This window comes from Ostrea edulis, chromosome 7 (assembly GCF_947568905.1).
Source record: "Ostrea edulis chromosome 7, xbOstEdul1.1, whole genome shotgun sequence".
Lineage (NCBI taxonomy): Eukaryota > Metazoa > Mollusca > Bivalvia > Ostreida > Ostreidae > Ostrea > Ostrea edulis.
The window spans coordinates 49,176,669-49,204,196 of record NC_079170.1 but is presented as its reverse complement, the minus strand read 5'-3'; the positions used below and the strand labels follow the sequence as shown (position 1 = coordinate 49,204,196).

Here is a 27,528-nt window from a genome sequence, read left to right as displayed (position 1 = left end):
TTGAACATCATTAAATATGTTTACACAATTTTTAATTGACTTCTGTATTCAAAACTGTCTCTAATTTCACAGTAATCATTATATTCACAGTAAGACGTTATGTATATCATTTAAAATATATTTGTAACATATATCTTTCATTGTCCAGAGAAATAGTTTTCTTTGTTATATTATAAATATTTCTAAGGTAGGTGTTTCTTAGCTTAGAATAAGATTTACATTGAAAAACAAATGAATTCCATCCTCAATCACACCAGTATTCCAAGCAATACAACATCTTTCATTCATTGGTGTGGAATTAAATCTACCATATTCTATTGCAAGTTTGAATAACATCGTTCAGACAAGGCTATGTCTGTCCACTTCCCAAAAGAGAATAGGGGGCCCTGCTGTCCACAGACGCTTACAGGAATCACAAAACCCTGTGTAGAGATGTCTGTAATGACTGCGTATATTGTTGGTGGCTGTAGAGCAGAGTCCTGTACATTGACAGTATAAACCACGGTCTGTCTCGCTATCTCCTGTTGTAAGAAAGACCGTGTGTTTAATTCAACAAGGCATACTCTAAAATTGAACCTCCGTGGTATATCCGGCCATAAAGACGCATTTGCATTTTGATGAATTATTACTAGATCTACATGGCATTTAATACGTTTATATGGCTATGTAATTTCAAACCTTATATGCAACAACTAATATCAACGTTATATCAATTAATAATGAGGAATTATTTTCAAGACATACAGTAATTGAATCGTTGGTAAAACATTAACTGCAATAATGTAGCCCTATCCGACTTTTTTTTTTAATTCGAAAACGTCAGAATAGAAAATAAATAAAAAGGAGGGGGCAATATTATTGCAGCTACATTGTTACAGTGTAGTAAAACATGTGCTGAATAAAATGTGCGCTTTTGTACATATTAATTAGTATGTAATTAGTTTTCTAGAAAATCAAACTGGAATTGTTTACTGTTCGAAGTATAATAAAAGGCTCACTTGAAATGTACATGTATATAAATATAAAACTGATCCGAAGATTGATTGATTGATTATATATTGTTTAACGCCCCTCTCGAGAATTGTTCACTCATAGTCATATGGAGACGTCACCATTACCGGTGAAGGGCTACAAAATTTAGGTCTATGCTCGGCGTTTTAAGAGCAGGGAAGAATCTATATCGTGCCTCACCTGCTGCGACACGGGACCTCGGTTTCTGCAGTCTCATCCGAAGGACCGTCCCATATTGTCGCCTCTTAAGACAAGCAGGGGGTAATGAGGAGCTATTTTAACCCGGATCCCCACAGGATGATCCGGATAGAAGTAGGAGTGAAAGGGGGGGGGAGATCAAAGTCATGTTGACTGCCATGCATATCGAATTTAAAATATGTACCCATCTCCATTCGACAGGGGCTGGATCGACTGAGACCGGGTTGACCTAAGGTACCTGCAATTGTAATGTAGCCACGTTTTTTTTAAAAATCATCTTTTTCCCAAAATGAATATTAACTAGTTGGACATGTTCATTTTTAATATACGGCTGTATGTGGTGATACCTATATCACGACTTTAATTTACCTTCAAATGGTAAATACACCAGAGCGGATACAGAAGAAGAGTGGTGTTTCTGAATCTTTTCTAGAATAAACAGCTGGATCCGCCACTTTTTCTGGACCGGAAACGAGTTATCGTTCTTTTCCTAACACAAATAACAGATCAAAGTTCACAGACAGTGGTCATAGTCTTGTTTGTGGGATGTTTAAGTGGACGTAGAAAGATGACAGAGAGACTGAAGATAATATTTGGTCATTTGGATTCTGCTTCTTCGGTGTCAGTATCCTTTTTACGCTTAATTTGCACGCTGAGTGTTGGTTACCACCAACTGACCAATGCCACTCTGATCTGTTGTCACTGGCCAGGCGCTTGTTTAAGTTGTTATGTAATAGCCTTTAGCCAAGGCCCGAGTAGTCTATGAAACAAGTGCCCGTAATTTTTCTGCTGGTATTTTTCTTCATTGTGTTTTTACATGTTTTATTCAGGCCAACAAAAATTATCCAAGGCTCGGTGTTTTTGACTTGGCCAAATTTTGGGCCCTATAACTACTTGCAGCTCATTTTATCAAATTGAAATTTTATTGCATCTGATATCTTTATGAAAAATGGTAACCGTATGTCTGTTTGAAATTCAGATCAAAAAGTAATTTTATCATGATTATTCACAGGTCTGTAATAATAATAGCTAGGGTCTGATTCACTGTCAGGAGAACTTGTACCCAGGAAAACTCAAAACCTCAAATTTTGGGTACGAGGTCTCCTGGAGAAAAACTTTACCATTTTACCAAATAGAAATGACAAATGTGGATACGAGTTCTCCTGGAGAAAAACTTTTTGGCCTGTGTGTGTGTGTTTATTATCATATTATTTAAAATTTTTAACTGTAGTGGTCAGCCTGGTTCGATCGCTGGTGGCCAGATAGCTCAGTTGGTAGAGCACCTGACTAGAGATTCAGGGGGCCCAGGTTCGAATCCTGGCCTGGTCTGTTGCATTTTCTCCCTTTCTGTTACATTTGGTGTCATAGACCAGCCCCTATAACTGACAGGAGAAAATGCCTGTCAGAGGATTAAGATCCTGGGTTGATGTCTTCAGGTGTGAAGACATTTAAGGAGAGGAGTGTAGCGGTCAGCCGGGTTCGATCACTTGTGGAAGATGGATGCTTGTCACAAAAAAAAATTTTAACCAGTGGCTGTGCAGCATGGAATGAATGCAAAAATACTTATGCATATTGTTGGGGTATAAAAGACAAATATTTCGAAATTTCTCAGAAATTGCGACAACATTTTTAAAATTCCTCAACCACATAGCACATACCAACATTAGCCACCAGCAGGGCTGCTCCAAATGTCAACTCTACGTTTCGCTACACACTAGACAATCCGATTTTGTCACATGAACAGAGACAATTCTACGAGGACAATGGGTACCTGGTCATCAGAAATTTGGTGTCCAAGGAGAAACTGGATGTGTACAGGTATCATTCTATTTAATATGTTGGTTTGACATGATTTATAATACTAGGGTACATGTTAATATTAGTGAGATCTGATTGGTTGAATAATGGTTAAACATAGCAACACAAATTTCTGCTGTATATAATTAATTAAGATTTGTAATCAATATAATTATTGCCTCTTCTAGAATTTTAAGGATGTCATAAGGCATTGATGGGTGTGTGTAATGCACTCGAGTGTATGATTCACTTTTTAAGGGAACATTTCGGAAAGATATGCAGAAAGGAGGTTGAAGTACCCATTGGGTTGACCATCATGAAGGATGTGGCCATCGCACGGTCTGAGTTTCTCCCAGGACAACAGGCCATCACTAAACTTCAGAACTTTGAAAATGATGAAGTATTGTTTGGCTACTGTACTCTACCAGAGGTAATGCTACACAGGAAATAGATTAATGCTACACAGGAAATAGATTAATAATACACAGGAAATAGCTTAATGCTACACAGGAAGTAGCTTAATGCTACACAGGAAATAGCTTAATGCTACATAGGAAATAGCTTAATGCTACACAGGAAATAGCTTAATGCTACATTCTTAAACTGTACAAGTCTATCTGAAATTATGCATTTGTACATGTGTTTTAAAAAATTATTTTTCGGATCTAGTTGAAATCTAGATTAATACAAGAAATTTTTCAGTGGTTCATTGATATACTTTAAGATCTTAGAGATGAACCTGTTTGTTGTAGATCGTCCGATATGTTCATGCGTTCACAGGAAAGACTGCAAAGGCCATGCACACTATGCTGATCAACAAACCACCAGATCCAGGTAATGTACATTGTAGTTATATCACTCAAAGTCACTAATAACACTCGGATAGGCGTGCCACCATTTCCTGACTGTTTATGTACTTTATGAAGACAGATAGTTTTATTCTTAAAATGTCAGTCTTACTCATGTTTTACTGACAGCAAGGATCCCTCTTTAATTCTCTGTCTAGCTACTGGTCTATACAAAATTTGGTGTTATGAATTTTTTAGAAATTCTGAACTTTTAAAGTTTCACAAAATCAATCATTGATGGCAAATTTGAAAGATATATTTTTGGTCAATCAGTGTTTGAAATAATCGTGCACCTGACTGGCCGAGACGCATAAATTTTGTCATGGGCAAACAAATTTCCTTGTAGAGACGCCCGACTGGACGTTTTAAGATTTCCACTAAACAGCATTTAGATGTATCAAATCTACTTATCATGCCGGTAACAAAGTTGTAACAATCCAAGGGGCTTTATAACATTATATATGATTGGGATCGAAATTATGGGAATTGAGTCTTAATCCTGTCCTATAGTGACATAATGTCTTTAATTAGAAGATAGCTGTTGATAAAAGTAGGTTTAAAAATGGCAGTTATTTTCTCAAGGCTAGTAGGTCTTTTGCAGGGATTATAATTTTACAAGCACTCGGCCCTGCATGTCAAGCTGATTTTACGAGTTTCAAACACCTTGTCAATATCAATTCAGGAATTCAGCCTTATTTAGTGATTTTGAGTGTGATATGATAGAATTGGACAAACAGAGTATTCATAGGCATATCTGGATGTTGGATATATATGTACCTAGATAAGCTGTCATAGATGTTAATTGTTTTATTTGTTTGGGCTATTTATTTTGTAAACTTCACTTGTATTTATTAGCAGGACTTTTGAGTGTCTGTTCGAGTGCTTTGTTACTACATATATATAGTAGTAAGATTATGCTGTGTTGCAGTGATTTTTCAACATTTTTCAAAAGGGTCCTGTGGCTTTCGAACTGAGATAAATAGTCAACATTTTGATCAAATTGGAAAAATCTAGTCAGTATTGTAAATATGCTAAATATATATATAAATATCAAACAAGAAATCAAACACAAATTGATGTCATTCTGCTTTTATTTTACACACTTAACTTTCTTTTCTTTAAGCTCTTAAAATTTTCAACTATTCTTTCTAAATCATATAGAATTGATGCGTTTTCGTCATGTCGTACATAAACTATTCACATTGAACTTATTTTTTAACAAATATGTTTTTCACCAGTTTTTACTATAGGGGAAAGTGCAATTTAAATTGGGAAAAAATTGGTAATTTTTGGAAGGGGAAAGGGCCAATATTCGGACCTAAAATGGGTCTTAAAAAATCACTGTTAAAAAAAAAAATTCTGACCCACAAGTTTTTACTAGATGTACACTGTACAGTGATGTATACTGTTATGACGTAATTAGGTGGGATTTGAAAGGAAGCATATATTGGTTTACCCATCCATCTGTCTGTCCTTTCATCACACATTGCTATCATACATGTATGTGTATTTCCTCCAATTTTTACTGTTGCTTTCTCTCAGTGACAATGTTGCAGATCTTCATAATTTGTTCTCAGACAGTTTACGAGGAACTTTATAGAGTTATTTATTAAAGTAAAATGAAATTTCAATCAAATTTTTCTCAGCTACATTAGACGGTTTTATTAGAATGAACTTTGTGAAGTCAGAATGGTCAAGATCTATATAGGTATAAAGATAGACTGTTGATATCAACCTGGAAAATGCAGTAGTTAGATCACCTGATTAGTAATGCAGGGGTCCCAGGTGTATGAATTATTTTGGGGGGGTTTACAAAAATTTGGATATACATGTACACGATATTATTACACTGATTTATCAATATAATACAGGCAAGAAGACGTCCAGACACCCGATGCATCAGGACCTGCATTACTTCCCTTTCAGGCCTGCAGACAGGATTGTCTGCTCTTGGACAGCCATGGAGAAGGTGAACCGGGAGAATGGATGTCTGGTTGTGTTACCTGGTTCTCACAAAGGGGAGCTACTCCAGCATGAATATCCAGAGTGGGAGGTATATAGTGTAGTGCTGTGATCAAGAACATACATTTACACGTCTATATCAATATAAAATGTTTCTGTGTTGTAAATTGCTCTTTAAGTTCAAAATACATTGTACACAAAATGTACACCTTGTAATGTTGTATGTGTGTGTTAGAGAAACCATTTGTGTGTCAAAATTGTATTCACACATCAATCTACTGAGTCCATCCTTTTTTTGTGTAGGAATACGTTCAATATACATGTAGTAAATGGCCAGTGAGAGCTTTTGCCATCACATGGTATCTATTGTCTGACAAAAAGACAAAAAGTCTGTGGTACTTTTCCCCTTGTGCCACTGTGGTCACAAAGAGCTCTTCGTACCTTCAGAATTCAGTACATATGTACAACCAGCATGGCTTTTCACTGTTGAAATGTACATATAACTTACTCGGAACAGCTGTACGACAATTAAGTCTTCCTTTGAACATACTGTTGATTTTCTTGGACTTCAGTTACTGGGTGAGCAAAACAGGCTATTATGTGCATGTAGCTACAGTACCGCTTATGCTTTATATAGATTCTAAAGTCTTATTCAAATATATATAAATGATGTGGATTTTCAGGGAGGTGTTAACAAGTTGTACCATGGAGTGCGAGATTTTGATCCCAACGCTCCGAGAGTCCATCTTCCCATGGAGACAGGAGACACTGTCTTTTTCCACCCTCTGTTGATCCATGGATCTGGAATGAACAAGACTAAAGGTTTCAGAAAGGTGTGTGTGTGAAACTTTTAAAAACTTTTTGTCTTAAAAGCAATGAGTGAGCAAAATGTTGTGATAAGAAATTGTAGGAAATCAACATATACGGTAGATGAAAAAAATCTCATTACATGTACATGTATATCCAAAGTTAAACATGTAACAAAGGGATTTCAAATGTGTGTGGTGTAGTGTTACCAGATTGTGGAATATTATGTCGTGTGAAAATCTCTGCGAGTTTGTAATCTGTGAAATTTCCAAACATCTGTGAACATGGGTATATGATCATTTAGAAAATATTTTACAGTTTTTTATTGCTAATCTATTATTAACATTTCACAAAGTGGTTGGGCATATAGTTTTACCTTTTCCCGTCCTTCTGCTACCTAGAGTTATGCCCCTTTAACTCAGAAAAATTACCGTTACGACCAGTTTTCCGGACTTTTTTTTCTAAACACCTTGAGATATTGAATTGGTTTTGTGTATGCAGATGTATATTGATGAATTACACAGATCAAATTTGAGTTTTGTTCCTGTTTGTTGATATTGATGGAATTGTGCCCCTTTAATGTAGAAAAATTACTGTATTTATTCTATGGCTGTTAAATCATGCAACCAATTGTTGTTGAGTTCTTCATTGTACTAAATGTGTGTTAAATACAATCTGAATACCACATTCAACGCTGTACTTCGATGGATTTCCTACATTTGACTTTACTGCAGGCAGGGGCATTCGTGTCATGCTGACACATCTAGTTTTTAGTAGTTTTTCTGATCTCAGTTTGTCTGGCGTTTCTATGTAAACTTTTGACTATTTCTATGTCTTCTTTAGAACCATTGGTATATTTTCTACCAAATGTCCCACAAAAATCCTTGGGTGAAGGGAATTCAGTTTTGTTCTAAGGAAAAGTCATGGCCTCTGTTAAGGGGAGTTATATCCACTCTTTAAGGGAGCTTTCACGCAAGTTTTGTGTTTTCTGGCCCAGTGAATAATTTGTGAAAGCTTTATAAAAGATCTATTCAAAATTGTTCAAATCATGGTCCCATATTGGGTAGGGTGGGGCCACAGTAGCGGATTAGTGTAATGGGGATGTGTAGAAAAAAATCTGTTCTTCTCAAGAACAACAGGGCCTTCATTAGTCAAATGGATATGAAACCATCATAATAGTGCAGATTCAAGTTCAAATGTTGACCTCAGTGGGGAGGGTGGGGCCAGAACAAGGGATCAAAGTTGTACATTGGACTACATGTGTATAGGGGAAAACTTTAGAAATCTTTTACTAAGACTTCTACAGTACTGTTTGCAATTCTACCCTCCTGTCCTAAAAAATGGTCCCAACATAGAGCACGTAATTTATACCTAGAGCTAAGTTTAATTGATATTTATTTAAGTACTCTATCGACACATTCAAAGTTTGTCTGTAGAGACTTTTGCTGGCACTTTAACAACTGGCCAATTTGGGGAGGGGTGGGTGGGAAGTAGTAGTTAGGAGTTTAATAATATAGCTTTTATTGAACCTCTATTTACTACCTGTATGTAAAGCTGTAAAACATGTATGTTATATACATAGTTATAATTTATAATTATACATATACTTATGAAAATGTGTACTATTACTGTCCTCAGGTGATGTGTATTGTTCAATTGTAGTCCATTTCATGTCACTATGCTTCTGGTGAAATCAACTTCATTGATGTCAAAGGCTCCATTCAAGACAGCGTAGAGCAAGAACTTATTGAGATGTCGTCAAAAATATTGCTGTCCAAAGGTGTGGATCCCAAGTTTGTAACGATGAAGGTAAATACAGTTTAGCGAGTCCTTTTGATGAATAAACCATTTCTGTGCTACATAATGCATACTTCAGATCTGAAGTGTGATTGTCCACTAATGATAGACTTAACGATACAGTATATACTGAGGGACATTCAGCAAACTTAGGCAGATTTTGATGCTCTGCATCTAACCTAGGATGTATGACGTAAATTGATATAATTAGCTACATCTAACATTTGTAATGCGGTCGTTTATTTACTCTCCCAGAAAAACTGCCGATTTTAGAAATTAGTGATCAAAATAGCTTTTTTGATGAATGTATCAAGTTTGCCTTAGAAAACTGCCTTCTATTTCAAGGGGAAAAAACATACTTTTCAAAGAGAAATAGTTACAAACATTAAGACAATCGGATCACGCGCTCGTCTTTTTCCGTAACCGGTAAGAAGACTAGGACGTGGATCGGTGCAAGAATTGCATCAAATCGATGCATTTCTTCACCGGAAGCGCGCCCGTGGATGAGAGTTAAAAGGCCAGAACCGAATCCCTGAATAATATGTTATTTATATTTTCACCACAGATTTAGTTTTGGTATCATTAACGTCTTATTCACTCTAATACATAACATGTAAGTGGAAATTGATAGTGGTACAATACCTTAGATGTGTATAATATCTTAGATGCATTTGAAAGTTCACGTTTCATAGTGTAACGTACGACTGTGACGTCAAAGTTACGTTTATGTATACGTAACAACCAACTCTGACGGCGTCGATCCACATACGAGGTTCATTTGCGGTTACGGAAATAGCCGAGTAGTTACGATTGACATTGAGAGTGTTACATGATGGAAAGGGCTGTATTACGTGGGAGCTGTCAGTAGTTCTAGTGAAGTAGTGATGTAAGACATGTTGTTATACGTCAGTGTATACGCACTATGGCGGAAAACATCATACATCCAAGGTTAGATGGAATCGGCCGAGGTGATCCAAGCAGGACTAAGAATCATTACCACCATGAATTGGAAGGGATGTTGGGATAATTTATGATATAGTAAATATAAATGTTAAAGGTATTAGGACTGAGTATCACGAGCTAGCTCGCAATATGATATGCAGTGTGATACAAACATGCAAAATAATACAAACACACTGTACACTATAGCTATATAGCATATAAATCTTCATATTTATATACTTGCTCAAATCTATGTGTTTTTTTTTTTGTTTTTTTATCATGTATCTGCTTTCATGTCGTTTCTGTAGTGTCAGAAGTTTTAGGACAATTACACTATCACAGAGAGCAATCAGCAAACATTTTATTTTGAAAAAATAAACAAGTCTACTATATTTACAGTGCTGAAATTATTCTCAACTTTTTAGGACATTTGGATCTTCAAAAGTCGGGATGTGTTCTTGCCAGAAGATGGAGGGCAGGATTGAATTATTGTGTTTGAAGATTGGGTTTTAGTCTTTAAGAAAGTGATGTTAGTGACATTGTATATAACTTAAATTACATGTACTAAATTTGCATGTGATTTAATTGAACTGAACTTTGTGTTTTTTTTAAAAAGTATCTAGATGGGTGAAATGAACAAAATACACCCTGTTTTTATCTGTTTATCTCTCTGTAACTTCAACCTTGCTCTTAAGTTTTGAACTTAATATTTGATGAACTTTAAAATATCAAAAGTTTTACTGTTGATATCTAGTCTCTATGAGGTATATTTGATAGAACCTAATACATGTATCACATTTTAGTGGTATTTCGTGTTGATAAGAAAATGAATGCTTGTTGTCTAATGAGGTCCAATGAAGCGGGCCTCACCAAGTTAGATACCAAGATCTGATTATTATGGTGATTTAATAATGATATTTATTATTTTCATTTGTTACATTTATATTGTTGCTTGTAACAGTTGTTGATTATCAGGATATCCATTTTTAATAAAATGTTTGCCTCCAGTTTTAAACATGTCCATATTTCATTCAGATACAGAAATACTGTGTCTTCTATTCCTCCTGAAGGGAAATGTATTGTTTTAGTCTGATTTCTTCTTTTTGCCAGCAAATTTTTGTCTTGCTGTATCCTTTAATTTCTCTTTTCACAAACGATTTTTATTGAATAAATATTGTTTAAATTGATGAGAGTATCAATTCAATTATTGCGCACAATAATTGAATTAATGCGCACATTAATTCAATTGATAAGAGCAATAATTGATTTGATGCAGCATTAATCCATTAGTGAGAGTAATAATATTGATTTGATTCACACATCAGTTCTAAGATTTTATAAAGATTTTTTTTTTATTTTGGATATGTGCACTTCATCAAATTGAAGAGTTGGGGAGGGTGTGTGTGTGTGTGTTATAGCCGTATTTGGTGTTTAGTTCTGTCCAAGTTATAATGCAATTAATACCGAGAATTTCAGAAGTAATCTATCTTAAAAACAACAGATATTATTTTTGTCCTGTCTGTCATTTTGTAATTCTGTCATTCTGTCTGAAACTTTAACCTTGCTAATAACTTTTGAACAGTAAGTGATAGAGCTTTGATATTTCACATGAGTATTCCTTGTGACAAGACCTTTCCGTGGGTACCAACATTTTTGACCCCGTGACCTTGACCTTGGAGTTTGACCTACTTTTTGAAAACTTTAACCTTGCTAATAACTTTTGAACAGTAAGTGATAGAGCTTTGATATTTCAAATGAGTATTCCTTGTGACAAGACCTTTCCGTGGGTACAAACATTTTTGACCCTTGACCTTGGAGTTTGACCTACTTTTTGAAAACTTTAACCTTGCTAATAACTTTTGAACAGTAAGAGATAGAGCTTTGATATTTCACATGAGTATTCCTTGTTACAAGATCTTTCCGTTGGTATTGAACATTTTGACCTTGACATTTGACCTACTTTAATTTTTTTTTTTTACATTGGTCATAACTTCTAAATGGTAAATATTAGAGCTTTCATATTGTACATGAGCATTTCTTTTGACAAGATATTTCTACTGGTACCAAGATATTTGCCCTTGTGACCTTGGCCATCTTCGGAATTGGCCATTATCGGGGGCATTTGTGTTTCACAAACACATCTTGTTTTTTTTTTTAAAAAGGGGGGGGGGGCAGTCTATCAAATAACCCACTTTGCATACAAGGTGGCAGATCCATCATTCTGCGTTTGCCCTCTGTATTCAGGGGAAACTAACTCACACGGTATTGTTAAAAATGTATCCCATTCAATTATTGAGCGCAATAATTCAAGATATCATTAATTATTTGAAGAAATCTTTAATTGAATTGTTGCGCGCATCAAATGAATTGATGATATTTTCATATAAAGATGTCTTCAATTATTTGAGTTAACGTTGATATGGTGCTCCATGTGGGTTGACCATCTTTGTATGCACAGTGCGCACCGCCTTCTGATCGGAAAGAATATATATTGCGTGTGTAAGTTTCGACATCGAATTCATCGACTGTAGAACGATGTATCACTTTAAATTCAATATGCCAAACTATGTGTACATCGTTAAAAAATTTTAAATGGTCTTCCTGTAAACAAAATCAGTTTAGTTTTTAGGTCAACTGAATCATTCAGGTGACCTATTGCTATCTGTTTTTGTCCGTCGTCGTGCGTTAACATTTGAACATTTTCAGCTTCTTCTCTGAAACCCCTGAACCAATATCAACCAATTTTGGCATATAGCATCTGTGGGTGGAGGGGAACAAAAATTGTGAAATTCGTGGTCCCTGCCCCCCTGGGGCCTGAGGGGTGGGGCAAAAACCATCAAAATGAGTGTAATTTTAAAAAATCTTCTTTACTCCTGGACATCAAGAAGCCAAACTGTGGGCATAATTATAATGAGCGTTGAGCCCTCTACCAAAATTGTGAAATTCATGGCCCCTGGGTCAGGGGTTCTGGTATTAGGGTGGGGCCCTATTGATCATATAGTGAAAATGCATTTTATTTCTTTGAAAATCTTCTCCTCTGCTGCTGGGTATTAAGTAGACAAACTAATAGTATGATAATGATGATCAAGGATGCTTCTTTCAAAAGTGAAATTTATGGCCCCTGGGTCAGGGGTTCTGGTGCAAAGGCGTGGCTGACCACATAGCTATTCAATGTTTCTTCCATCCAAAAGTAAAATTCTTATATTTAAACACAAACCTAATTCAAACATTGGAAGGTTGTTGCATGATACTCAGGTGACCTATAAGGCCCCTGGGCCTCTTGTTGTAAATTATTATATATTTAAAACGTTGAGTGCCTGTGCTGCCAGGCAACCGTGGTTTTAAAATTAACGTTCTACATTACAATAGTAAGTGTACTTTATGCAAGATTTTGTTTCATGACTGATCTGAAGAAAGTACTACTGACAGTTCTGCACACGTGGCGCATAGATATCATCTAATTTGTCTGAATGATGACAAGAGATAAGTTTAAGGAATGAAGATTTATATAGCAACGTCCCTCCACACCCCCCCCCCCCACCCCACATGTACAATTTATGGTATTCCTGGGGTTTGGGCAAATATTTTTTTTGCCTGATAGTTCTTGGCTAAGTAAACTTTCTCCCCCAACTGTCCCCTCCCATTACCCACTCTGTAAAACGATGCTACGTGCTTTCAATATTATACTGTAACAGGAAGAGAGAAAATGCAACGGAACAGACCTGGATCCGAATCCGGGCACCCTGAATCTCTAGTCAGGTGCTCTACCAACTGAGCTAACTGGCCACCGGCGATCGAACCCGGCTGACCGCTACAATACGTTGTATTTCTACTCGCTCCATCCATTAATTTCTAATCTCCCATCCTTTGATGCACTCGCAGGGAGAGGGGGGGGGGGCAATAATTTAATTAGAGTAATTGCCTCCTTCACAAAAATCATCTCGAGGCCTACATGTACTTGAATACGATAAAGTGATGACGGTTTTTATTTGCACTGCTTTTTAGGTCACTTGGATAAACTCATGTGACATATTGCAATTGGTTGTCGCCATGCGTAAATAACTTCTTGATATATAACTACCATTCCAATTCTTTTCAAATTTGGTATGGAGCATATTTGGGACGGAGGGGGGGGGTGTCGTTTAAATTTCAGGACTTCTGCAACCCTTGGGCCTGATGGGCAGGGCAAAATTTGACTAGTTTTCAAAATTCTTCTTTGCGACCGCACATGTGTAAGAAAATCTAAATGCATATTGATGTAGAGCAAGAAGGCGTCTACCAAAATTGTAACTTTCAGGACCTTAAAAACAGATGTTCCGTGACACAGTAAGTGGGGCGCGCTAAAGAACCCTCACTATTCGATAGCCGTAAGCGACGAGCATACATTTGTAGGCCTAAATTTGAAGCCCTTCACCAGTCTTAGTGACGTCTCCATATGAGTGAAAAATTCTCGAGAGTCCCTCTACAAAAACAAAATGGATATCAAGAAAGAGCAGGTAGTCGGGGGCGGATCCAGAAATTGCGGATAGGAGGCAACTGTATGAGGCAGGTTGTCTGGGGGAGCTCCTGGATTTTACAGATTTTATAAGGCTTGAAATGTAGTCATTTTCACTATTTTCTACCATTTTTGATAAGATGAAATTAATGAAATGACGCAAATTTTAAGGGTTTTTGGAAAAAATGTAAGTGTCCCAATAAAAGTAATTCAATAAATCAAAACATTTTTTCATTTATTTCTCCGAGAGTGGAAGAAATCATTGCTTCTTTTATCGTTAACATTTTCTAAATAAAAGACCACGATTTATACATTAAATTTTTAAAAAAATAGGGGGGGGGGGTGGCTGCGCCCCTCTTAAATACAGCACTGGTAGTCCTTTACCAGAATTGTAAATTTCTGGATTCCTGCACCTGAGGGGCGGGACAAAAATTGATCAATTTCCAAAAATAAAATCTTTTCTGCAACCGCACATGTGTTAAAAAAAAACTAAATGCATAGTGATGTAGATAAGGAAGACTTCTACCAATACTGTGAATTTCATGATCCCGGGGGTAGAGGTTCTGCCTCCATGGAGAAGCCAAACTTGGTATATACAGTGTACAAGTGTAAAAGATTTAGATAATACCTTTCTTAATGCTAATGGTGCTATTTAGAAGGAGTAGGCAGTCCTTTGCGAAAATTGTAGATTTCATGATCGGGTTTGGTTCCAGGGTTAAGCCAAAATTATGCATAGTGATTATATTTTCTCTCTCGTTTAAAAGACTTCTTGAAGATAAATTGCTGATATGGTATAAAAACTATATGTATATTTAGGAATAGCAGAAAAGGATGTACCATACTTGTGAAATTCGCAACCCTAGGGTATTGGCTCTAGGATTGGTTCAAATTAGTCACGTGTTAATGTTACGTGTATTATATCATGTAAAGCCCTTCAACACTATAGACACTTTCGACGGCATTTAAAGGAGACATGGACACGGTTTGAACTGAAAAGTTTAAAAATTATTTTTTTTAATTTTTATTTTTAATGTTTAGAATGCTTACTAAGTTAAGGTATTTCTAACGGTCAGCAAAACTTTGAATGTCAGTTGTCGAGGTACATGGAAGATACAGAGCTCACAGTTCTTTGTTATGTAGACGCGGCTCGTGCCATGTGTTTGTTTACATAGGTTAAATATACTAGTAAAAGTTTCGTCATTTAAAGCAGAGCTTTTCATTTTATAAGTAAATTCTGAACAGTTTTTAGTGTTTGTCGCCTGTTATTTTGTTTTAAACATGCTATTTTCTATCAAGTAATCTACATGTATATGTAAACAAAAACATGGAACGATCGAGCCTTGTTTATATAACAAAGAATTGTGACTGTTGTTTCTCACCTGGAACTCAACAACTGATATCAAAATTTTGGTTGACCATTAGAAATACTTTAGTTAAGCATTGTAAACAATAAAAATGGAAAATTTTCAGCTCAAATTTTTGTTCATGCCCCTTTAAAACTTATACATGTACTTTTGTTGAATATAGTATTCAAAACAGAATTTATTTATTATTTTTTTTAGATTACATAAACCTTGGGGTTAGTGATACTTGTACCTATAATACTCAGGTGACCGATAAGGTCTGTGGGCCTCTTGTTATTTTTATCTCGGGCTATATCACACAGGTTCAAAGTCTAGTCCTACACAGTTCAGTTCAGTCCTTACGAGCTGGGTAGCAGTAGTGTATGTAGCAGTAGGCTATACAGGGAGAAGGATAATATTGGAAGGGAAGATGACGGAGAGGCTGAAAACAATATTTGGGCACTTGGACTCCGCCTCTTCAATAACCGTATCCCTTTTCTTATCTGTGTAGAAATGTACAAGAATAGTTGTGTAATAATATTGATCCGAGTGACTACATGAAGTAGACCTAGTGGTAGAGAGAAAAACAATCTGTCTGAATGTTGCGTCGAGCACCAAAAAAAAAAAGGTAAGTGTCATGAGCGAACACCGCGGGGAGAAAAAACAAGACTTCGGAACCTATCGCTCGGGTAGTGCATACCCATAATGATCAGCTGACATTCTCGCGTATCGTATGTTTTACCTGATAACACCGTTATCGACACTTCTTGTTTGTTTCAACATTTACAAAAAAAATCGATTCCTATTTGTCGTAAAATGTGAAGTTGATAAAAAAAATATTCATAATTACATGTACGAGAATCAATTTTGTTTTGTATTATAAACTACATCAATTGGTATAAGTAACTAAACTTGTATGAATTTTCTGAAGCGCCAAAGTACTGTAACATAAGCTCAAATAATTGTAGATATCTTTGATTTCTTTGGCCCAGGTCCGATGCTACATAGTGTGTACATGGGGAATATAGGACGACAAAACAAGACCGTTGTAATTACTAATTAGGATGGATGAGGAAATGTTTTATTAGGAATGGAAAATTGACAGGGAACGTTGTCAGTCAGAAGTGAATGATGTATTATTACTGTATATTTAGAATTGATATTGATGTACATTGGATCCTTAACCACATGCATAGCATATTCCAACCTTATCTGCCAGCGGAGTTGCTCCAAATGTCAACTCTACGTTTCGCTACACACTAGACAATCCGATTTTGTCACATGAACAGAGACAATTCTACGAAGACAATGGGTACCTGGTCATCAGAAATTTGGTGTCCAAGGAGAAACTGGATGTGTACAGGTATTTCATGCAAGTTGGTGAACGTGCTTAGCCAAATGAACCCAGTTGAATATTACTAATGTGCACCCTTCCACCTCTAATAAAGTGGGTTCCCTTAAATGATATTGTTCTTAGTTATTACATATTGGGGGGGGGGGGGGGGGGGGGGGGTAGTGTGCGGACATTTAGATGTCAACACTAATTTCAGATGAGCCATAATTTTTTTTATCCTACCAAAAGCCCTCCGATAGATGTACTAACAATTGAATGACACATAATAATAATAATAAAGCAGTGGCGGATCCTATCATCCAGTATCCCCCCCTTTTGTATACGCCCGTCGTCAGATGTTTTGGCGTTGTCCGTCCGTCTGGGGTAATGATTTCCGGGCCTTTTCCGTAACAGATGCATATACAGCGTTGAAATTTGGCCATGTTTTCCCCCTTAAAAAAGCGGAGTGAGTTTGCATTTCAGCTGGATTGGTTCATTATGACCAACTTTAGGGCTATAAGTAGGTCAAACAGTTTTTCCGACCTATTTTTGTTATAGACACAGATATTGCGCTGACATTTAGTCACAAGAATACAAGTTCAGCTAGATTAAGGAGGTATGCTACACCAGAGAAATTTGATGTAGATGAAAAGTGGAGGACGTGTACAACAGTATTTTGAAGTTGAAAATGTTCAAATTTACTTTATTTTGTCAAAAAATACAGTTTTAGTAGAAGGTAATCTGAAAAAAATTTAAAACCCCTGCTGCACTCGAACCTGCGACCTACAATTCAGCAGTCGGTATTCTAACCTACTGAGCTACTCGACTAGGTATTTAAATGGAAAAGGAAAAGTCAAATATTGCTGATATCGATTTTTTCATCCATGTTTTTAAAGGAAGTCAGCCATTATGACGATGTAGAGTACTACCTTAATACTAGATAGAATGTTCTATATCGCTAAAATGATAATGTCCTACGGACCCGATTTAACGATGCAATGTAGCAAAATGAAAATTGCACACAGTGCATGTTTCGGTAAAATTATGTAACACATCACTCATATGCATTTGGAAAGTTATCTTAACGACCCACTTAGGGCCGTTCTTATTTGCAAATTAGGTAAGCGTTCGTTTTTGGAAAACAGCATGCAGCAGGGTGTTCCGATGGCAGTTTCCGGTAAAATGGCAGTCAGTTCGAATCGAGAAAAGTGACATTTCAAAGTGTTGAGTTTACAATATTATTATACGATTTTTTACAGTGTTAAGGACTTACAAATTACCAATGAGGTTAGTTGTATATAAATTTAACTTTAAATGTACGCGTTTATTCTTTGATAAGTTTAAAATCGTTTTGGAGCGATTCCGCAATTTTCTGCTACATTACGGGTATATGGGAGGTATTCTAACTGTGGTGAGGGCCTGTCCCGAGACACAGTTAGATTATTCTAACTACCTTAATACATGCACCGTGACCTACATTAGGGCGAAAAGTAGGCCAAACAGTTTTCCTAACCCTTTTTCGTTACCGATATAGATATTGCCCTAAAATTTAGTCGAAACCTTCCTCTCAGAGAAATACAGATTCAATCTAATTAAAATTAGATGTTAGATCCACTCGCGTACTATGCGAGGGTGTCGGGTGGTTTCGTCCCGATTACATATTCGCACCGAGTGGATTCGTACCTTTACCTGTACCCAAGTGGATTCGTCCCGAGTGGTTTAGTAGGTAGCAACTGTGGTCGGAACGATTGATCAGTGCATACTCTCCTCTAACGATGAGCAATTGAAATTAGGGGATGAATGCTATTTATTAATTTACCGACGCCCAAGGTATGTTCATTTTGATCATTATACCAACAATTTTTGGATGTTTATATACGGCAACAGTGGTCAGGATGATTGATCAGAGCATACTCTCTTTAAATGATGAACAATTGAATTGAAATTAATGAATACTAGTATACAGTATATTAATTTACCGACGTCCAAACTATGTCCATTTCTATCATTATACCAAGAATTTTTGCCATGGCAAGTTGCATTCATTGTGGAAAATCAGTAAGTAAAAATTATCATATAAAACAGAATTAGCATTATGTAGATAAAATTAGTGTGTCTATTATGTGATTTTATTAATCTTAGGTATATTTATATAAATCTCAAATTGAAGAATTCAATTTAATAGCATAAACGTAAAGCAGCAATGTAGTAAAAGTAGTTGATCATTTTAAGAAAGTGAATTTTGAGATATGTTAAATTGTTATAATTTTAAGATATGTTAAATTGTTATATTATTTTATGAATGTAAGCTCTCTGAAAAGGGATTCTATAAAGATAATGTTAGAAGCGATAGCAGAAATGAAATAATTGAATTGCAATACCGGTAACTTTATATCAAAATCAGTGAAGGATTTGTGATTTTTTAAAATAGTGATAGTGATAGCTGCAGTGCAAACTATCTACTAGGGTCGTTCAACAATATTGTCATACAAAAACTTGGATTACTATATATGCTATCCCAAACGTATATCTATTCTATTATGGATGTAATAATACAGTATGTGATTAAAAATCCAATGATATAAATTAATGGGTTTTTTTTTTTTTAAAGAAATACCCGTAAAAAACAGAAATAAAATATCATTACAAAATTGGGGCGAAACCACTTGATTAGTACATTGGGGCGAAACCACTCGACTATAAGGCAATGTTCTACCTTAGGTTATCTGCATTGGGACGAAACCACTCGGTGCGAATCCACTCGGTGCGAATATGTAATAGGGACGAAACCACCCGCATTCCTATGCGAGTACGTGAGCGGATCTAACATCTAATTTCAATTAGATTGATACAGATTAAGCTTGTATTTCAGCTTTAATTCCTGCAGCGTAACTTAATTTGTACTAAAAGTAGGTCAGATAGTTTCCTGGACTTTTTCTCAGTATGGATACAGATATTGCACTGAAATTTTGTTATCACCGTCCCACGGGCGTATTATGTACCGTTTGCGGTACTCTTGTTTTTATCATATACATAAGGTGTAGTATTCGTTATTACTATCACAAATTTATATGATCCAAATTCGTTTTAGAGAAATGTGTCCAAAACACTAACATCTACCAGGACTTTGCCCTAGACCCACTAAGAGTTTCAAGGCAGCCCCATGGCCGTTAGCCTCCCCCTCAGACATTTCTGGACCCACCACTGTAAAGGGGGATATGACATTTTAAAAAAATTCACACGATTAGTCATGAACAAAGCTTAGTACAATGTAGTATACACAAGTCAAGCTGTTTTATGTGGTTTAAACTTTCATGGGTTGTTTACGAAGCCCCCCTTTCTTAAATTAAAGTACGTGGATCTACATTAAGTGTGTGGATCTACATTGTGTATATGGATCTACATTGAGTGTGTGGATCTACAATGTGTGTATGGATCTACATTGTGTGTATAGATCTACATTGAGTGTGTGGATCTACATTGTGTGTGTGGATCTACATTGAGTGTGTGGATCTACATTGTGTGTATTGATCTATATTGAGTGTGTGGATCTACATTGAGTGTGTGGATCTACATTGTGTGTGTGGATCTACATTGAGTGTGTGGATCTACATTGTGTGTGTGGATCTACATTGAGTTTGTGGATCTACATTGAGTGTGTGGATCTACATTGAGTGGGTGGATCGATCTACATTGAGTGTGTGGATCTACATTGTGAGTGCGGATCTACATTAAGTGTGTGGATTTACATTGAGTGTGTGGATCTACATTGAGTGTGTGGATTTACATTGTGTGTGTGTGTGGATCTACATTGAGTGTGTGGATCTATATTGAGTGTGTGGATCTACACTCAATGTAGATTTCCATTGTGTGTGTGGATCTCCATTGTGTGTGTGGATCTACATTGAGTGTGTGGATCTACATTGTGTGTGTGGATCTACATTGTGTGTGTGGATCTATATTGAGTGTGTGGATCTACATTGAGTGTGTGGACCTACATTGTGTGTGTGGATCTACATTGTGTGTGTGGATCTACATTGTGTGTGTGGATCTATATTGAGTGTGTGGATCTACATTGAGTGTGTGGATCTACATTGTGTGTGTGGATCTACATTGTGTTGGATCTACATTGAGTGTGTGGATCTACATTGAGTGTGTGGATCTACAGTGTGTTGGATCTACATTGAGTGTGTGGATCTACATTGTGTGTGTGGATCTACATTGTGTGTGTGGATCTACCGGTACATGGGCTCTATTTCAAAGTAAGATCTAAAAAAAAACTTGCCATATTTCCACTAGTTTTTCATCAAACAATTTGTCTTCTCAGACATTTCTTATTAGTTAAGAATGGACAAGTTTGACTATTAAGGTGTTTTGCCGTATCACTATATACACTGCACATACGCATCATATTAGCATTTCATCATTGATATTTCTTCTTGTCTGTGCTATTGCATATAGTACATGATACATTATTCTTATATCATTTTAAAGGAAAATAAATATCAATTGAATGTATATAATTCCTAATTATGTTATTGGTAATATTCATTTACTTCTGGTTTAGAAATTACAGATTGTAATTGATAAGACTGTCTGCATTGGCTCAGCATTTGATTAACTTTTTAAGGGACCAATTTGAGAAGATATGTAAAAAGGAAGTTGAAGCATCTTTGGGCATGACCGTTATGAAAGATGTGGCCATTGCACGGTCTGAGTTTGTTCCAGGACAGCAGGCCATCACAAAAATCCAACACTTTGAAAGAGATGAAGTATTGTTTGGTTATTGTGCTCTACCAGAGGTAACTACGAAATATATATCATTGTGTGTAACTACGAAATATATACCATTGTGTGTAACTACGAAATATATATCACTGTATATCATTGTGTGTAACTACGAAATATATATCATTGTGTGTAACTACGAAATATATATCATTGTGTGTAACTACGAAATATATATCATTGTGTGTAACTACGAAATATATATCACTGTATGTAACTACGAAATATATATCACTGTGTGTAGCTACGAAATATATATCATTGTGTGTAACTACGAAATATATATCATTGTGTGTAACTACGAAATATATATCACTGTATGTAACTACGAAATATATATCACTGTGTGTAGCTACGAAATATATATCATTGTGTGTAACTACGAAATATATATCATTGTGTGTAACTACAAAATATATATGATTGTGTGTAACTACAAAATATATATCACTGTATATCATTGTGTGTAACTACGAAATATATATCATTGTGTGTAACTACGAAATATATATCATTGTGTGTAATAACAAATAATTCATTGTGTGTAATTACGAAATATATATCATTGTGTGTAATTACGAAATATATATCATTGTGTGTAACTACGAAATATATATCATTGTGTGTAACTACGAAATATATATCATTGTGTGTAACTACGAAATATATATCATTGTGTGTAACTACGAAATATATATCACTGTGTAATAACAAAATATATATCATTGTGTGTAACTACGAAATATATATCATTGTGTGTAACTACGAAATATATATCATTGTGTGTAACTATGAAATACATATTACTGTGTGTAACTATGAAATATATATCATTGTGTGTAACTACGAAATATATATAATTGTGTGTAACTACAAAATATATATCATTGTGTGTAACTACGAAATATATATCATTGTGTGTAACTACAAAATATATATCATTGTGTGTAACTATGAAATACATATCACTGTGTGTAACTACGAAATATATATCATTGTGTGTAACTACAAAATATATATCATTGTGTGTAACTATGAAATACATATCACTGTGTGTAACTACGAAATATATATCATTGTGTGTAACTACGAAATATATATAATTGTGTGTAACTACGAAATATATATCACTGTATATCATTGTGTGTAACTACGAAATATATATAATTGTGTGTAACTACAAAATATATTTCATTGTGTGTAACTACGAAATATATATGACTGTGTGTAATAACAAAATATATCATTGTGTGTAAAGTTCTACGAAATATATATCATTGTGTGTAACTACGAAATATATACCATTGTATGTTACTACGAAATACATATCACTGTGTGTAACTACGAAATATATATCATTGTGTGTAAGTACGAAATATATATCATTGTGATTCAGTGAAACTTTTACATTTTATGAAGTAATCATTGTGCACTAGAGGCAGACATAAGCCTTCATGTATATGCAACGGAATGAAAATTGTTTGTCAAGGAATTTTTCTTACTTGGTAAAATGGACTCGATACAAATTTAAGTCATTTGGGAGTTGTGGTGATGGAAGAGTTACTTCGCCTGAATATTAATTAAAATTTATCAAACATTATATCATGGTTCCGATAAACTTTCACAGACATGGATTTTTTTTATCTGAAATTCAAGCAAACTATAGAGAATAAATACCTTTTTAACATGTTTTCAGATTTAAGGTTTAGCCATAAATTAATGCCATTAGAAAATTTACATACAATATAAACTACAGTACTGTATTGTTATAGACATATTTATCTGATTTTATTAAAAAGTGTGCCAATGATTTTATTTTTAAAACTTTTTAATGTACTTAATATCTCATGAGAATATAAATACTCCAGCTGATATCAATGTTGATTTGGAAAGGAAATGAACTTTTTGTTTCTCTCATATTTTGTGATAGCTAAAATGTACCTTTTGTTTTAGATAGTTCGATATGTTCAGGCTTTCACAGGATCAGGAAAAACTGTCAAAGCCATGCACACCATGCTTATCAACAAACCACCTGATCCAGGTAAAGTTATAATAGAAACAGATGTGTTTGTGAAACACAAATGCCCCCAATAATGGGCAATTCCCAAGATGGCCAAGGTCACAAGGACAAATATCTTGGTACCAGTAGAAAGATCGTGTCACAAGAAATGCCCATGTGCAATATGAAAGCTTTAATATTTACCATTTAGAAGTTATGACCAATGTCAAATTTTATAAAAGTAGGTTAAACTCCAAGGTCAATGTCACAAGGTCAAAAAGGTTTTGTCACAAGGAATACTCATGTGAAATATCAAAGCTCTAGCACTCACTGTTCAAAAGTTATTAGCAATTTAAGGTTAAAGTTTTCAAAAAGTAGGCCAAACTCCTAGGTCAAGGTTACAGGGTAAAAAATGTTGGTACCCACGGAAAGGTCTTGTCATAAGGAATACTCATGTAAAATATCAAAGCTCTAGAACTTACTGGTCAAAATGACAGACAGGACAAAGACAATATGCCCCCCCCCCCCCCAATCTTCGATCTCGGAGGGGGGGGGGGACATAAAAAGGGATCAGGATCTGAAGTAAAGTATATTCTAGGTTTAGTTGGGTTGTGTTGTGCTTGATTTGTCTGTGCTTGTTTTCAATGTTTTGTGGTTGATTCGTTTGTGTAGAGCTGCTTGTGATATTTTAAACAAATGTATATATTTATATTACAGTTGTATATGAGGTAGTCTTTTGATCTGTATGTGCAGTTTTATGACTGAAACTTTTGAAAATTTCATGAATATAGGCAAAAAGAGTTCCAGACACCCTCTGCATCAGGACCTGCATTACTTCCCTTTCAGGCCTGCAGACAGGATTGTCTGCTCTTGGACAGCCATGGAGAAGGTGAACCGGGAGAATGGATGTCTGGTTGTGTTACCTGGTTCTCACAAAGGGGAGCTACTCCAGCATGAATATCCAGAGTGGGAGGTATATAGTGTAGTGCTGTGATCAAGAGCATACATTTACACGTCTATATATATATTAAAAATATAAAATGTTTCTCTACAGTTGTCAATATTTATGAAGTTTAAAATATTTCATAGCTTAGTATGTTAGCTTAGTTCAAAATACAGGATATATAATGAAGTGTAGTGTTCATACAAATTGCAATGTCTAATCAAACCATTTTTAATCAAGAATTTTAGCTTTGAACACATCTTTTTTATGGATCCATTTGAATAAGTATAGTACTTAACAAAATATCAATAGATTTTCTTTGCTTTCTTTTTCATGTTATGTGTCTGCATGTTACACGCTGACTAACAAATTTAAATGGACAGACTGAAATACACTGATCTTTTATTCAAATTCTTAATAAACATACTGTAAATTTACTTCTATTCAATTTACTGATGTTTTTTTTAAAAATGCATGACGTGGATTTTCAGGGAGGTGTTAACAAATTGTACCATGGAATCCGAGATTTTGATCCGAACGCTCCGAGAGTCCATCTTCCCATGGAAACGGGGGACACAGTCTTTTTCCACCCTTTGTTGATCCATGGATCTGGAATGAACAAGACTAAAGGTTTCAGGAAGGTGTGTTCGTTGCTATAATGTGTTTTGAAAAATTATCTTTATTGAAACATTTAGGTTGATCTCTTTTATGTGACGTTTTGAATGTAAATGAAAAGGAAGTTGATGGGGGGGGGGGGGGGGGGGGGGGGGGGGGGCATTTGATGTCAAAGTCAATTTAGCCAGTTATTACCAAAAATGGAATTACATGTACACTGTACGTAGGAGCTTTGTAGCTCAAATTTTGAACATGTGATATTTATGGAGCACCAAATTAACATAAACTCAAATAATTTAAGATATCTTTAATTAGTTAAGAGATCCAAAACAGTGAGTAGATAGTGAAAAGTGCTCAGATTATTGAGGCCTTATTCAGAAAAAGAGAGAGATCAGAGAAAGAGAGAGAGAGCAAACCTTATAAAAGGGTATTGTTCAATTTTAGTCCATTTCGTGCCACTATTCTTCTGGAGATATCAACTTCATTGATATCAAAGGCACCATTCAAGACAGTTTGGAGAAAGAGACCATTGAAATAGCCGCAAAAAAGTTGATTGCAAAAGGCATTGACCCTAAACAAGTGTCATTGAAGGTAAGCTGTATATGATTATAGTTCTTAAATCATCGTTTGTCTTTAACACTGCATCTTTTGATGATTATTTTGCCCAATAGAACTGTTTATGATATTAGATAGACACTCATTTTGAATCTTGATGGTAAATTGAACTGTTGTGACCTGTTAGTTTGTTCCATATAAGGCTTAAATCTGTTAAAACTACCGTTAGTCTTCATAATTCATTAAAGTTAACGTGAATTTTATCCTATGCCTGTGTTTCATTTGTTTTTGAAACAATGCTTAAATCAATGGTGACGTGATCTGAAAAGTATATTTAAATATTGTAATAATTTGTGAGTGATCTGTTGATGTAGAGGTTTTACAGGAAATAAAGAAAAGAGCAATTAATCTTATTTTACAAGTGCATGGTACAACTTGCTAGATTATGTGATAATAAATTCCTTGTTCATATTTAGGAATTTACAGCAAGTCTTTGGAATGTTGTATAATTAAATGAAAAGTAACGATAACGAACAGTGATCAATCTCATAACTCCTATAAGCAATACAAAATAGATAGTTGGGCAAACACGGACCCCAGGATATACCAGAGGTGCCTAGGAGGAGTAAACACCCCCTGTCAGCAAGTCACACCCGCCGTGAGCCCGATATCTTGATCAGGTAAACGGAGTTATCCATAGTCAAAATCAGTGTGCCAAGATGGCCTAACATTCGGTATGAAACAAGTCAGACAGCATTTGACCCAACGATAGGTTTTATTGGCAAACTAGATCGTTATAACGACCATGGAAATTTGCGAAATGCTGACTTTAAATGAGATTGTTGAAATCCATGCACCATCAACCTGTTTATCAGTAGCCTGCCGCGATTTAAAAACTGATCATTCGCAGAACAAGCTCTTGTGTATCTACATGTATATATTATAGAATTCTAAACTTTTTAGGAACTTTGGAAGTTAAAATGTCGAGATGTGATTTTGCCACAACAGTGAAAACTCGGAAGACAGCAGAACAAATGACTTCACTTGTGATTTACGAAAGAAAAAAATATCAAGGACAGGACAGAGTGGAATTTTCAAGAAATAATATACAGTGTATCTACTAGTTTTAAAACATCAATGTTACAGATACCATATATGATTTGAAACAGAATTCAATTTATTAATAGTAACCAGGAAAATGTGATACCTGGGTGATTTTACAATATGTTATGTATTTTCAGTTGCGTAAACATATATTTCCTTACCAAATTGCTGCATTGTTGAGTTGTGCTGTGCTTAAAAAAATGGGTTCATCAAACTCTTCATCGTGAAGACAAGATTTACTTGATAGCTACACTTTGTTTCATGGACAACTGATGCACAGTAAATTGAGAGAGAATTTTATAATTATGGCCTATAAACTACAAATGTTTTAAATGTAAGAAAACCTTTGTTACAGAATGAAATGTGTGTTGATGTACATCATTGCATAAAATCAACATGTAAATGTGGATCAGAATGTACATGCATATAGGCCTCACTAATTTAAATGTTCAGATGCGATTCCCAAGAAAGCGTATTAGATCAGCCTAGAGTTCATCCATATGACCACCTTCAAATGTGTACAGGGTCCATAAATCTTTGAAATTAGGAGTACAGTGTATGTTCAGGTTTTGCTTTGAACATATTTTAAAAGGATTGGGAACATTCTGACAACTTACAAGTCCCTCTTCTAAAATATTACAATAGTCATGCAAGATAATATATTAACAGGCAAAATGTACAATATGTTCAGGTGTTACATACATGTATTAAAAATATTGTACCAGTTGTTATGCAATTTTGATTGCTTTTGTTTATTGATTTGTTTCCAATAAAAGCTGCTTCCATTGGAAGGTTCATTACAAGTTTTTGTTTTTTAAGTTTACTCAGGTGACCTATTGCAATTGGTTGTCATCCGTCGTACATTAACAATTGAACATTTTTAGCTTCTTAATAACTACCAGTCCAATTCTTTTCAAAGTTGGTTTGAAGCATCATTGGGACAACGGAGACATAAATTGTAAATTTCAGGACTCCAGCACCCCTTTGCTGG

At 35.3% G+C, this 27,528-nt stretch overlaps 3 protein-coding genes across 3 annotated transcripts in view; 2 read left to right on the top strand and 1 right to left on the bottom strand.

Moving 5' to 3' along the window:
- Positions 1 to 10,377, top strand: part of LOC125654605 (phytanoyl-CoA dioxygenase, peroxisomal-like) — a 29,658-nt gene extending 19,281 nt beyond the window's left edge. The window contains exons 2-9 of the mRNA XM_056144615.1: positions 1,643 to 1,834; positions 2,861 to 3,027; positions 3,265 to 3,436; positions 3,759 to 3,840; positions 5,726 to 5,907; positions 6,500 to 6,649; positions 8,286 to 8,432; positions 9,788 to 10,377. Of these exons, the coding sequence (XP_056000590.1) occupies positions 1,778 to 1,834; positions 2,861 to 3,027; positions 3,265 to 3,436; positions 3,759 to 3,840; positions 5,726 to 5,907; positions 6,500 to 6,649; positions 8,286 to 8,432; positions 9,788 to 9,847 (1,017 nt within the window). The 5' untranslated portion in view covers positions 1,643 to 1,777 and the 3' untranslated portion in view covers positions 9,848 to 10,377. The remainder of the gene's footprint in view (positions 1 to 1,642; positions 1,835 to 2,860; positions 3,028 to 3,264; positions 3,437 to 3,758; positions 3,841 to 5,725; positions 5,908 to 6,499; positions 6,650 to 8,285; positions 8,433 to 9,787) is intronic.
- Positions 1 to 27,528, bottom strand: part of LOC125653380 (uncharacterized) — a 41,360-nt gene that overhangs the window by 7,728 nt on the left and 6,104 nt on the right. The window lies entirely within an intron of this gene.
- On the top strand, positions 15,478 to 27,334 carry LOC125654606 (phytanoyl-CoA dioxygenase, peroxisomal-like). The gene is made up of 8 exons (XM_048884596.2): positions 15,478 to 15,687; positions 16,397 to 16,563; positions 21,164 to 21,335; positions 23,275 to 23,362; positions 24,112 to 24,293; positions 24,755 to 24,904; positions 25,323 to 25,469; positions 26,397 to 27,334. The coding sequence occupies exons 1-8, from the start codon at positions 15,631 to 15,633 to the stop codon at positions 26,442 to 26,444; spliced, it is 1,011 nt and encodes a 336-aa protein (XP_048740553.2). The 5' UTR covers positions 15,478 to 15,630; the 3' UTR covers positions 26,445 to 27,334.

Bases quoted from the DNA above. Each gene is read 5' to 3' on its own strand.
- LOC125654606 (XM_048884596.2), top strand. From the start codon at position 15,631: ATGACGGAGAGGCTGAAAACAATATTTGGGCACTTGGACTCCGCCTCT. The intron at 23,363-24,111 runs GTAAAGTTATAA...TCATGAATATAG, and splicing joins CAACAAACCACCTGATCCAG to GCAAAAAGAGTTCCAGACAC. The intron at 24,294-24,754 runs GTATATAGTGTA...GTGGATTTTCAG, and splicing joins ATGAATATCCAGAGTGGGAG to GGAGGTGTTAACAAATTGTA.